The sequence below is a fragment of the Bubalus kerabau genome, chromosome 11 (genome assembly GCF_029407905.1).
Source record: "Bubalus kerabau isolate K-KA32 ecotype Philippines breed swamp buffalo chromosome 11, PCC_UOA_SB_1v2, whole genome shotgun sequence".
Classification (NCBI taxonomy): Eukaryota; Metazoa; Chordata; class Mammalia; order Artiodactyla; family Bovidae; genus Bubalus; species Bubalus kerabau.
This window is the reverse complement of record NC_073634.1, coordinates 99,598,883-99,612,500: the sequence shown is the minus strand read 5'-3', so window position 1 is coordinate 99,612,500 and position 13,618 is coordinate 99,598,883. Positions and strand designations below refer to the sequence as shown.

The 13,618-nt window shown below is 40.1% G+C and overlaps 1 protein-coding gene across 7 annotated transcripts in view; it reads right to left on the bottom strand.

The window, feature by feature from the left end:
• The window catches only part of PBX3 (PBX homeobox 3), a 236,069-nt gene that overhangs the window by 5,297 nt on the left and 217,154 nt on the right, over nucleotides 1–13,618 (bottom strand). For 3 of the 7 annotated variants that reach the window (XM_055541161.1, XM_055541162.1, XM_055541160.1), the window contains one exon: nucleotides 1,427–1,592. In XM_055541161.1, the coding sequence (XP_055397136.1) occupies nucleotides 1,427–1,592 (166 nt within the window). Of the gene's footprint in view, nucleotides 1–1,020; nucleotides 1,100–1,426; nucleotides 1,593–13,618 lie in introns of all 7 variants that reach the window. The other 4 variants (XR_008700586.1, XM_055541163.1, XR_008700587.1 and 1 more) reach the window with 2 other exon arrangements.

The following is a 13,618-nucleotide window of genomic DNA, read 5'->3' as shown; positions in this document are numbered from 1 at the left end:
GAAAGAGTTAAGTAGCTGAATAACAGAGAGCTACACACATAATCCTCAAAGACCCAGAGGCAGGGAAAGGAGAAGAGGTAAAGAAGGGAAAGGTTGTGTACAACATAAAGCATTTCTAGATCTAAGAGGATGGAGAATAACTGCAAGGAGTGAATTTTGCATCTAGAAAAGTCTTAGTGATGGGGAAACCCAACTATGAAACAAAGGAAGAATCAAAACAGAGAAACACCCAGCAGCTGGCTTGGAACTATCCCCTTGTTTTCATTTATCTCCAGGACTTGTCATTAAGCGAGCTCTTCACCATCATTAGCTGTCATGGTGGACAATTACCCAGAGAAGAAACATTTTTCTGAAGCTTTAAAAAAAAAAATTCCTCCAGACTTTTTATTATTTATTTTTATTTTAAAAAGGTATTTATTATTTACTTGGCCATGCCAAGCAGCATGTGGGATCTTAGTTCCCCAACCAGGGATTGACCCATGCCCCTTGGAGTGGAAGGGCAGAGTCTTAACCACTAGCCCTCCAGAAAGTCCCTGAAGCTCTTTCTTAGCCATCCACTCTGCCTAACTTTCATCAGTTTCCACGTTCCATTAAAAAGAACGTGGGGGTGGGTGGGGTGGGATGGAGGGAAAAAGAAGACATCAAAACAAACAAAAAACCCTCCCTTTCTGAATTTTTAAAGATTATATTTAAATTATCTCCTTAGAAAAGCCCCTTGAATTGCTTCTCAAGCCCATCTGTTTGGGCTAGCTGCACATCTTTCGTTGCTACTCAAGTTCCCTGTAATTTTAATGTTTCCAATTCCATCAAACATGCCACAAAAAATTTGGCCAAAATGTATTGTATAAGGAGCCAAGATACTGCATCCATGTACTAACTACCATATCTCTCACAGCTAACCACGTCCTGATCAGCTAACCACGTGCTGAGCCTACCAAGTCAGCACAGGTGCTGAGGAGATAGAAGGACCGCAGACTCGAGTCAGCAGCCACATCAGGGAGAAAGCACTGTGGTACTAACCCCAGCATTCCAGCCTCATTACTCACAGCAACAGGTCAATCTTCCACTTCTGCTATTTCAGTCGTTCTTTGACAGACCACTACGGATTTTAAAATGGCACATGGAACAATATAGTTAAAATAATCATTAGGGATAGCACTGGGCCTCACTGCTGAATTAAAAACCACTTCTAAGTGTGAAAGTTCCAGGTTCTCCTGGTAGTGAGTGGCACTCACTGTGAACAGTGGGTTTACAGGCCCTCTGGTCAACCACTCATTCACTGATTCGAGGAAGAAGCCTGCATTTTAATAGAAATCTTTATGAGTCCACTGTATCCTCAGTATGGTTCTTATGTCCTGGCCCATGAGGTGGGGCTGTGTGGCCTCAGGCTTCCTGAGCCGAGGAGGGAGTGAGCACCCATACGCACCAGAATTCGGCGTGGTGGGCGAGTTGGTCTGGTTGTTCTGCACGGCTGCGGCCACTGCGTGCGCGGCTGTCACGGCTGTCTTTGCAGCATAGAGGTTGGCTTCTTCCTGAAACTTGCCAATATTCTTCTTGTACCTGATTCGTTTGTTGCCAAACCAGTTGGATACCTATAAATCACAGGGACGTGAGTAAGGGGAAGCGAGGGTCAAAGGAGGAAACAAACAAAAATCAAATTTCCGATACTAACTGTAGGACCCCTGGGGGAGACCTTGGGAGACACTTGATTCTAGCCTGTGATCACATTTCGGGGATAAAGAATGGTGCTGAGGCTCACTCACTCTTTTGGCAAACCTCTCAACACTCTTGGAATAAGACCATTTCTTGGAGTTACTAAAATGGCTGGAAGTGTTGTTCATCACAAATATTCAGTTGGTGTATACCAATTCATATATAAATGATTAGTCCTCCCCCCGTCCCCAAAGGAGCTGAAAAATGAAAGGAAACGTTTGTTAAGTTAGGTAAATAATAAGAAACACTTGTGAAAGAATGACTTGTTCTTTTGGGGTCTGGAACAATTTTGGCAGCTGTACAGTAGAATCATGTTTGGTCTGCTGAAGAGAGTAACATCAATTAATAATGGATGAAAAACCCCTTTGTCTCCTGCCTTAGAAGATACTGTACGTCTGCCAAGATGGCTGCTCAAGTTCTGCCAGTTAACATGTGAGAAGGTCACAACGTGAAAACTCAAGCAATTCAATAAGGTCAAATGCAAATACAGAATCAGCAGCTGATTTCATCAGGTGGAATATACTTATTTCTCTTGCAAACTACTTATGATGTCAACCAGCACAAATGGAAGAGATTTCTTAGGAGGATCTTGGCAACAGGCAGATTTCTTCACACTTCACTGACAACAAAACTTCAGCCCAAGATGCACTGCTTATAGTTACACTGAGTGTTCAGGCACCTGGGAGCTGAGCTATATAAAGAAGAAGCTAAAACCCACACAGCAATGTATGAATAGGTACCCACTTTGCTATGTAAAAGGCTCTGACCTCTCTCTTGTTAAAGTAACAGTTTAAAAATACTTTTTTAATAATTTCTTAATCATCTTTCAAAAGAGCATGCTGCAGTGGTATCAGGCAGAGTGGGTCACAGTTTCATCCTGAATAGCTATTTAGGGACCCTGAGAAAAGGATAAGGAGTGAGTGATATGAGCCCTCCAACCCAATTTATACCAGTGGGCATGCTGGTTGACCATCTCTGCCAAGCCTTTAATTGCTTTGGAAATAGACCTCTCATTCTTCAAACCATGGTGCTCATCCTTCCAGGGAAAGCTGGAGCCCTGGCAAGGGAGCCACACGAGGAAGACAATGTTGGCCTGCTGCTGCCCGCACGCAGTCCTATCCTGGGGGGTCACTGTGCGCACATATGTGCGTGCACACACGCCAGCACATTCGCTGAAGACCTGCGCAGTTACCATGAGTGCAGGTTCACACAGAAACAAGCCAAAACTCGTCAGGAAGCAAATATGCTGCAGATCAGGCCTTCCTAGCCATTTCTGTTCCACTGTCGTGTCCCTCACCAGCAAGGAAGGATTATGTGTCCCTTCTTTTCTTCAAACAGTGGTGGTAATAGTAATTATTTAACATAACAAGCATCTCCTTTGCACCAAGCATTACACATAGCCTTTTGCACACATTTTCTCAAGTAGCATCTTAACAATCTCAAGGGCTAGGTGGTTGATTGTCATCACACAGGCCTCACACCTGTTCCAAATCTAATGACCTTCTCTCTCTCAACTTGTTTTACCACTCAGCAGCATCTGACACTTGTAATTATCACCTGTGACATTATGCTTCTGCTTCTCCTTCCCTGATACACTATGGTGTGTGTGTGTGTGTGTGCGCGCACATACACACTTTCTCCAAGACTCAAGCTCTTAGCTCTCTTCTTTCTCCTTAAGCAATCTTATCTCTATTAACAATTTCAACTATGGTCTCTGTGAACCAGACTTCCACCTCTATCCCTAACTTCTATGAAGAATTTCAGTTCATGATTTTTAAGACATTTTCTTATAAATGTTCTGCCACAACCTGCAGCTCAACAGATCTCAGTTGGAACTTGGGTGTTCATTAAACCTGCACCTCCTTCTCTATTTTCTATTTGTGTCATGGCATCTCCACCACCAGCGACGTGGTACTCACTTCGAATCTGACTCCACTGTAGGCAGCTCCAATGGATACACAGTTCTTTACTCAGAACTAAGATCTGGTTCCCTTCCAATTCCACGTACGGGCCTTAGTTCCAGTATCTAGGCTGTCACAATATTAGGCTCTCAAACAGACCTGAGGGACCCAACTTCACTCTGCCTTCTTTCAGCCCCGTATGCTTGGGGCAGGTGCTTGGCACAATAGTGTAGGGCGTGCTACTGGGTGGCAGAGTTAGGTAGGTAGGTACACAGGTGATGAGGCGGAACAGGAGCTGTGGAAAGGGCAGAGGTCAGGGAAGACAAATAGGCAGAATTTGGCCACTGACTCACAGTGGAGGCCAGGGGAGAGGGAGACGGCCGATGTGATGCTAACCTGGGGCCCAGGCCTCCAGGAGGATGGACGCAGATGCTCTGGGAGGGATTTTTGCACCAGGAGAAGGCGGCCTCAGTGATTATGAGATTCATTCCCATACCAGAATTATGTCTCTAAAAATAAAGGTTCTGAATTAAGATTGAAAACAACTCTGGTGGTATTTGTTCTGGTTATGCTTGTTAAAGCAAGTTCTCATAGCCCTTACATTCACAAGCCTACCCTACCTTTCACAAGCACATCCTCAGCTCAGAAGGCAGACCTAGAGAGCTGCCATACAAAAACTCCCTTCAATATACAACATCACTCTAGCTTGTCTGATTAAGACTGTCAGGCCTTTGAAAGAGTTAAATATTGAATATATAGTGGAAAGGGAGATATTCCTGGCTGAGAGGGAATTTGGCATTTCTTAAGCATAATTAATGAAAATTCCCCAACTCTGAATTTAGCAACAAAGGCCCATTTTAGAATTCTCTTCTTCTAAACAATTCTCTGTTGGATTCCACACTTTGTAGTTAATATTACCTTGACAATCAGAGAAGCTATAATACATTAATGAAACCTAGCCAGGAAAATCAGATTACAGCTTTATTAACAGTTTCATAATTGAGGAATCTCCATACCATTGAAGGTCTCATCTCCAGATATGTAAGAATCCTGTGTTTATGCATACCCCTGGACCAATCAAACAACAGTCATCACTAATAAAGGTTTATTTAATTCTCATAGTAAAATTTTAATATCACCAGCAGCCTGGGGAAGCTTTAGCAAGTGGATTTGCTTGACATCAGATCGTTTCTATTCTGCTAGTCCCAATACTTCTTAATCTTTAATATCATGGCAATTAAAATTAATGGCCACTCATCCGAAGCTACTGTGGGCAGTGTTTCCTTGACATCAATTGTTTGATGGGATTACCTAGAGGTTAAACTAACAAGCAAGGTTTAATGGGAAGCAATGAAAGAAGCAGTGATCATACGTTATGTTTAACCTGCATAACCACATCTAAATGAATATCTAAAAATGTTAAACTATTTCTCAAATTAAAATATGCACGTCACATTCTGATATCACAGATTTGGGTATTGCAGCTATCAGCTATTAAGACCACACTGCTGCAACTGGGATCAGTGTAATTAATGTAGAAATCAACACCTAAATTCAGGAGTTTTTTTTTCACCTTTTAAAGACACCTAAATTCAGGAGTTCTTTTTCACCTTTTAAAAACAGATGGATACAATTAGTTGCAAAAGTCAGCAGTAGGAAGCACCAAAAGCTACAGAGCACATGCAGGCCCCTCCTACATGGGGCTCACAGTGGAGTCAGGCTGTACACACGTGCTCGAAGGAGAGCAGAGCTTACTCTGTCTTTGACCAATGGTCTGTACATTGGTCCCAGAATAGAAACACGGGCAGGAAACTGGTGGAGAGAAAAGGAATATTTTGTCCCGTGCTTCTCTTTTGAGCCACATATCAAGGATTCATGACTCGGGACTGTGCAGAAGGTAAAGGGCTGGGCAAAATTTTAAGATCAATTAAATATGAGAATAAAAACACAAGTACTCTCCTCCTCCTACTGATGTTCATCACTACCAGCTCCCAGGCTGAATGCCTTTGGCAATCAGGGGAATGAGTAGTGAGCATTTTTCAGAGTGTTTATTTTCTGGAGCCCTTCTGCAAGGCCAACAAGTGACTGGAAAAGCTTCTGTTCCCTCTCATTTACTATAGCCATGCATTCCCCAGACTCTATTCACCTGAAGACTGCCAACTGCCTTTAAAAAGTAAAATGTTTTCCTTTTTAAAAAATGTTTTATCTAAGTATAGTTGGTTTAGTGTTAATTTCTGCTGAATAGCAAAGTGATTCAGTTATACAGTTGTGTGTGTACTAAGTTGCTTCAGTCATGTCCGACTCTGTGACCCATGGACTGCAGCCCACCAGGCTCCTCTGTCCATGGGAGTCTCCAGGCAAGAATACTGGAGTGGGTTGCTGTGCCCTCCTCCAGGGGATCTTCCTGACTGAGGGATCAAACTGGAGTCTCTTATGTCCAGCTGCACTGGCAGGCGGGTTCTTTACCACTGGCGCCACCTGGGAAGCCACATATATATTTGTTCATGTTCATTTCTATGATGGTTTATCACAGAATACTGAATATACTTCCCTGTACTATACAGCAGGACCTTGTTGTTTATATATACTAGTTTGCATCTTCTAATCCCAAACTCTCAATCCTTCTTTCCCCAATCCTTCCTCCCCCTTGACAACCACAAGTCTGTTCTCTTCATCTCTGAGCATGTTTCTGTTTCTTAGATATGTTCATTTGTGTCATATTTTAGACTCCACATATAAGTGATATCATATGGTATTTGTCTTTGACTTACTTCGCTTAGTATGATTATCTCTAGACCCATCCATGTTCCTGCATATGGCATTATTTCATTCTTTCTTATAGCTGAGTAATATTTCAATCTGTGCACCACCACACACACCACATCTTCTTTATCCATTCATCTGTTGATGGACATCTAGTTTGTTTCCATGTCTTAGCGATTGTAAATAGTGAGGCCATAAACCTAAGGGTGCATGTATCTTTTTGAATTACAGCTGTGTCTGGGTACATGCCTAGAAAAGGGATTGCTAGGTCATATGGTAACTCTATTTTTAGTTTTTTGAGGAACCTCAATACTGTTTTCCATAGTGGCTACACCAATTTACATTCCCACCAATGGTGTAAGAGGATTCTCTTTTTTCCACACCTTCTCCAACATCTGTTATTTATAAGCTTTTTAATCATGGTCATTCTGAGCAGTGTGAGGTGGTACCTCTTTATAGTTTTGATTGGCATGTCTCTAATAATGAGAAACGATGAGCCTCCTTTCATGTGCCTATTGGCCATCTGTATGTCTTCTTTGGAGAAATGTCTGTTTAGGTCTTTTGCCCATTTTTTTTATTGGGTTGTTTTTTTTTGGTTATGAGTTGTATGAGCTGTTTGTATATTTTGGAAATTAAGGCTTTGTTGGTCATATCATACACTAAAAAGGAAACATTAGAAACGGACTGTAAACAAACAATCCCTTTTAAATCACATCAAAAAATATTTAGGAGTAAACCTGACAAAGGAGGTAAAAGATTTATATGCTAAGAACCACAAACATTAATAAAATAAACTGAGGATGACTCAAAGATGGAAAGATATTCCATGCTCTCAGATTGGAAGAATTAATATTGTTAAAATGGCCAAACTACCCAAACAATCTATAGATTTAATGTGATTCCTATCAAATTACCCATGACATTTTTCACAGAACTAGAACAAATAATTTGAAAATTTACATGGTACGATAAAAGGCATAGAATTGCCAAAGCAAATCACAGAAAAAAGAACAAAGCAGGAGGCATACCCCTCTCAGACTTCAGATAATACTACAAAGCTACGGTAATCAAAACAGCATGGTACTGGCACAAAAACAGACATATGGATCAATGAAACAGAACAGAAAGCCCAGAAATAAACCCACACACCTATGGACAATTAATCTTTGACCAAGGACGCAAGAACACATAACGGGGAGAAGACAGTCTCTTCAGCAAGTGTTGTTGGGAAAGTTGGACAGCCACATGTAAATCAGTGAAATCAGAACACATCCTTACATCAGATACAAAAAGAGACTCAAATGACTTGAAAATTTAAATATAAGACATGATACCATCAGACTCCTAAAAGAGAACATAAGAAAAGCATTCTCTGACATAAATTGTACCAATGTTTTCCTAGGTTAGTCTCCTAGGGCAATAAAAAGAAAAGCAAAAAATAAACAAATGGGATTTAATCAAACTTATAAGCTTTTGTACAGCAAAGGAAACCATAAATGAAAAGATAACCTATGAACTGGAAAAAATTAAAATGTTTTTAAATGTGGAATCTAAAAAAGACAAACTCAAAGAAACAGTAGAGTGGAAGTTACCAGGGATTGAGTATAGCTAATAATACTGTATCACATACTTGAATGCTGCTAAGAGAGTATATCTTAAGTGTTCTCACCAGGAAAAACAAATGGTAACTATGTCATGGGATGGAGGTGGTGTAGCTAACACTGTGCAGTAATTATTTTGCAATTTTTAAATGTATTGTATCAATCTGCTGCACACTTTGAACAGTGTTATGTTTCAGTTATACCTCAATAAAGCTGGGGAGAAAAGTAAAAATGCTTTCCAAATACAGTAACTAAATTCAACTTTTGTATCACTTTTTAACTTTTTTTCAAAAATATACCCAGTGCCTTCTACTCACTTAGAATCTTTAAAGATTTAAGATTAATCTTGAATGGTAATTCTAAGATTCACTTAGAATCTTTAACTCTGAGGTAGATACATCAGATGTGGGCAGTATCACATGTTGAATAAATACTTGGGACTTGGTCTGGTTTCAAATCCACACTGTTATTTACTATGAGTGGCCCTGGACAGATTATTTTAGTATTCCTCTCATATACAATGAGAACAATAATAAGAAGTGTAATATATTTCTCAGAGAAATGTTAGGTACATTAATGGTTTGGGCCCATAGTGATTACCTAATACTATTAATTATCACTGTCACCCATGTTTTATCAATGAAGAATCAAGAGATGCAGACTATACACAAATGGCCCTAAATCATATAGTGAAGCATGACAAATCCAGATTTCAACCCCATAACTCCCCATCAGTTTCCCCCCTTTTTCACAATTAACTGTGGTGTATTGATTGAATATGTGTTATAGTCAGTGCTGTACTAGGTGCCACGGGGAGACAAAAAAATAAACAGGAACTTCTACTTGCCTAGAACTTACAATCTGGTCATAAAAACAATGCTGCATATTCAAATAATTAACAAAAATTGCATGATGGTGATGATAACACACTAAACTACAGAGAACAGACTCTAAATGCACAAGGAATCTGGAGGAAGATAAGCCCCAGCAGGTCTGGGAAATCAAAGGAGAATTCAAAGGTAAGGTGAAATTTGAACTGGACTTCAGCTTCAATTCAATTCAATAGTATTTCTACTGAGACTCCATATTTCAGAGGTACAAACCTCTAGAAGCCCTGTTCAAACAAAGAAGCCAAAAATATAAGCTGCCTCCATCTACCTGGACCTCTCCAAGATCCCAGAGACTTTTTCTACTTTCTGACTTGACTCCCCTTTCCCTTAATTTCTTAACTTCTCTTTTATAATGAAAGGGGAAGGAGACACCATTCTAAAGGAAAAGAGGAAAGGGAAATCAAGGAGTGTTTCTGCAAGGAGTGTTTCTGGAAGAAGTGAGGTCTAACAAGTGAGGAATACTTTCATTGTGGAGAACAAGGGAGCCGAGAGAGAGGGAGAAGCCATGGGTACCAGGGTGAAGCACCTGACGGACCAGCAGCCTCTGGCTAAGAAACAGGAGAGGAGAGAGTGCTCCAGACCAGGGAAAGCCTGAAGAGGAGCTCTGCTGGTGCTCTCATCACCCACACCACCCCAGGGCTCACTAAGTGGAAGGGAGACTGAGATTGCAGGAAACAGTTCCTGTGAGACCACCTGTAGCCAGGTGAGGCAGCCTTTTGTCTAGGCGCCTATCCCATATTAGTAGTCTGCACACCTTTTCTTGGAATACTGCCTAAAAAAAGGGTGAAAAATCAGGTACTTGCTCATACATTTTTTTTCTCCTTTGTACATTTTTTAAGTTGGCATCTACAATTTTTCATTATGAGCTTACAGTTATAAACAATGTTATTTTAGTATGCCATAAATGTTGACATTTTAAAATAAAACTGTAACACTGTTCTTTAAAATGCATCCAACCAAGTATAAATAGCAAATTGATACCCACCATCCATTTTAAAAACATATAAACTTGTTTTTCTTTAATAGTCAAAATTTTTGTGTTCTCTTTTGTTTTTGGAACTGTATTTCCATTTCATTTCCCTCCCATATTATACTAATGCAATATACTTTTATGTTTTACAAGTAATATATGGAAATTGAAAATTTTAAACTCTTTTTTATTTCCTGTAATTATAAGGCTCTTAACATGTTCTGGATTAAGCTATCAGTACACTGAATCTAAAATTAATCAAAGCAATACAAATACTTATTTTGATAAATAATACTTACTTTGACCATCAAAAGTAAGGTTTTATCACACGTTCATTTATTTTTTTAATAGCTGAAAAAAAAACACTTTATTGTTAAAAATTCTATCTTTATCAGCATTGAAACTCCCCCTTACGAAGTCAGAGTTCTTCAGAGGGGAACATTGGTTAAATTCTGATTCACTAACTTATTTGTAAACCACTGAATACTTTGAACACATTTTTCAATTCAGAATCAACACATGTATTAAGCAGAAGGGTGCTGGATTATATGAGACTGACACGCTACCTACTGTGCTAACGGGGCACCTTAGGGTGCTGGATTATAAAGTGCTGACTGAAGGAGGTTTGGTTATCACCAATATTTCACACAACCCTTTGCTGAGCACCAGAAAGGGTCTCACACTTTGGGGCAATGAGTGGGAGTACCTATTTCATAAAGTGGGAAAAGAACAGGTGGAAAGGGGAAGAGGAAAAAGGACAACCACATGAACTTCCACCCTAGTAGCTTTCTGAGGCAGGTGGGTTTTAGGAAGGAGTATGTATATATACTGGAGAAGGCAATGGCACCCACCTCCAGTACTCTTGCCTGGAAAATCCCATGGACAGAGGAGCCTGGTGGGCTACAGTCCATGGGGTCACTAAGAGTCAGACACAACTGAGCAACTTCACTTTCACTTTTCACTTTCATGCTTTGGAGAAGGAAAGGGCAATCCACTCCAGTGTTCTTGCCTGGAGAGTCCCAGGGACGGAGGAGCCTGGTGAGCTGCCGTCTATGGGGTCACACAGAGTCAGACACAACTGAAGCAACTTAGCAGCAGCAGCAGCATGTATATATACATTTATATATACATACATATACACACACATATATATACACACACACAAAGGAAAGCTGACCAGTGAAACCCTTTTAAAACCATGCATGCCCTTGTACCCTCTGGAAAACTTTCACCTACTCTGTGAAGAATGTGCACCCGCATTTAAGACTGCTGCCTCAAGTGAGCAGGCACACTCTGTTTGCATTAACTTCTTTTATTTATTTATCTTACTTAGTCAGTTTATTTTTCAGCTGCACGGTGCAGTATGCGAGATCCTAGTTCCTCAACCAGGGAGAGAACCCATATTCCCAACAGTGGAAGCCTGGAGTCCCAACCACAGGACCACCAGGAAAGCCCCACGGATGCATTAATTTCTCTGTGTGAGGACATGTGGAAGTCCCTTGGACAGGATGCATCCAGGGAAGACCTTGAGCTGTAAAAACAAGGCTCACTCAGGCAGTCACTTAGATGTGTCACAGTGACCTTTCAGAGCTCAACAAAGAACAAATTTGTTAGCATCAGGAAATCAAAAACATTTAAAGAAATAAACTGAGAGCAGTAGACACATTTTACTTATTATTTAGCATAGCCTTTCTGTAAAGTAAGCCAGCAAATATGGATAGACATATGCTTGGATTCAGCATTACTTAGAATTTATCTTGAGTAAATATTTAGAGATACTTATGAAAGAGATTTGTTACAGTCTTACTTAAAATAGTAAAAAGAGAGGAGATATTAATTTATAGCACATCTGTATAATGGAATATGATCACTGATTAAACATGTTGAAGATAAATATTTATTGACATGGGGTTACTATTCACAATGTATTGTAAAGAGGAGGAAAGGGCTTTTTCTTCCTTCTCATAGACAATAAGAATTTGAGGTGGGGTAAAAATACACATAGACATACATAGGTGTGTACATGCAAACATACACATACATGTATGCATACAAAAAGCACTAGGACACGCATCTTTTACCGTTTGGAATGGGTTTACAAGTAAATTCTAATTTTGTGTTTTTCTATGTGTTTTCAAATATCCAAATTGATTTCAGATGAGTAATTTCTGGGGTTGTTTTTTTTTTTTCCATTAGAAAAAAAGACTTTCAAAAAATATGCACTTTTCAATGAAAACTGTAACCAATCTTCTTTTTTTAAAAAAAGTCACTTAGAAGTCATTTAATAATCCTGAAAAGTGTAACTGCCAGGCACTGTGCTGGCTCACACAGCTACAGGACTCAACAATCCCATTTCTGTATTCTATCTGAAGGATGGGGTTGGCAGGTCTGAGAATTCTTGAAATAATTAAAATCAGATACTTTGTAATTCTCAAACCACTAAAGTTCCCCAGATTGCTTTGCCTTTAAGAAAAATGTAAAAAGCTAGACCATCTAAAATGTCTCTATAGTCACTGAAAGCCAATTTATTAATTAGCATTAATTGTACCTTATATTTCAAATTCTATCACTCCATTTATTTACCATTTTAATAACAATGTTAAATAAAAGAGAAAAAATATTACTTAATGACTTAATCTTCAATAGGGAGAAGTGCAGAACTTTAGAGTTCATCCTCAGTTTGGCTTCCTTAAAGACTTAAGGGAGAGAATCAGCACTTGTTTGGAAAAAGCAGCTGACACCAAAACATAATTACTGAGATTAGCAAACTGAAAATTTATGAAGCACAGATATTAGAAAAATTTGCCATTGTGTTTCCAATGTTTACTTGTGATGCATACTTTATGTACTGTGCCTAATTAAATGCAACAGATTATGAAATGTTGAAAGGCCAAGTCGTGTATAATGGAACATGTAGCTTATTTACACTGTAAACAATTTTACCTGTAATAAATAGTTTCTCTCTAATCAATATGTTTTCATCCCCATTGTGTGGTTCGATTTGAAATGAGGGATGGAAGCCAGATCCTGTTCAATTTTTAAAGTTAATGGTGTTAATAAACTAAATCTCATTCCATTCCTCTCCTTCCCAAGGGCACACAACCAGTAAAGTTTATAAAAAGACAGAAAGCCTGGACACACTGTAGATGACCACACGTGTGCATTCCCTTGAGAACCCAGAGGGCACCTGAGAGCCGACAGACCTGCACGTGAATCCCTGCTCTGTAATTTCCTAGCTGTGTCACCTTCGTGCAGTCACGTCATCTAAGTTCTCCTTTCCTGGTCTACAAGATGGGGTAACGATGCCTTGAACACTAAATGAGATAATATGTTAAAAGGCACAGGATCGCGCTTGGGATGTGCTAGGCACCAGGGAAGTGTTAGCTCTTCCTGTTCTTAAAACAAGCAAGCAACAAGAGCAACAACAAAAAACCCTCTGCAGGTCACACTTCCTCTCGTCACAAGGTCAGGTCACCCTTTCTGGAGAGTTCTGGATTCTGAGAGACCCTGTCTCTGCCCCCAGTACTGGCAGGGTCCTGGCAGTGGGGACTAGGGAGCAGTGAGCGAAGGGGAAAGGGGCTGCTCCCTTGTACACCTAAGCATGATAAGCCTTCTCCCAGGAAGGTGACATCTGACCAAGAGCTCCTGTCCGCCATGTCTGTAGGGCGTGGTTCCACACAAACTGACAGCTCTACCCTGGCCTCCCGGTCCCTCCGTTGCTGCTGTCCCAACACAGCCGCTCGCCGGACAAGACAGTGGACCTGGAATTTGTAGGAAACC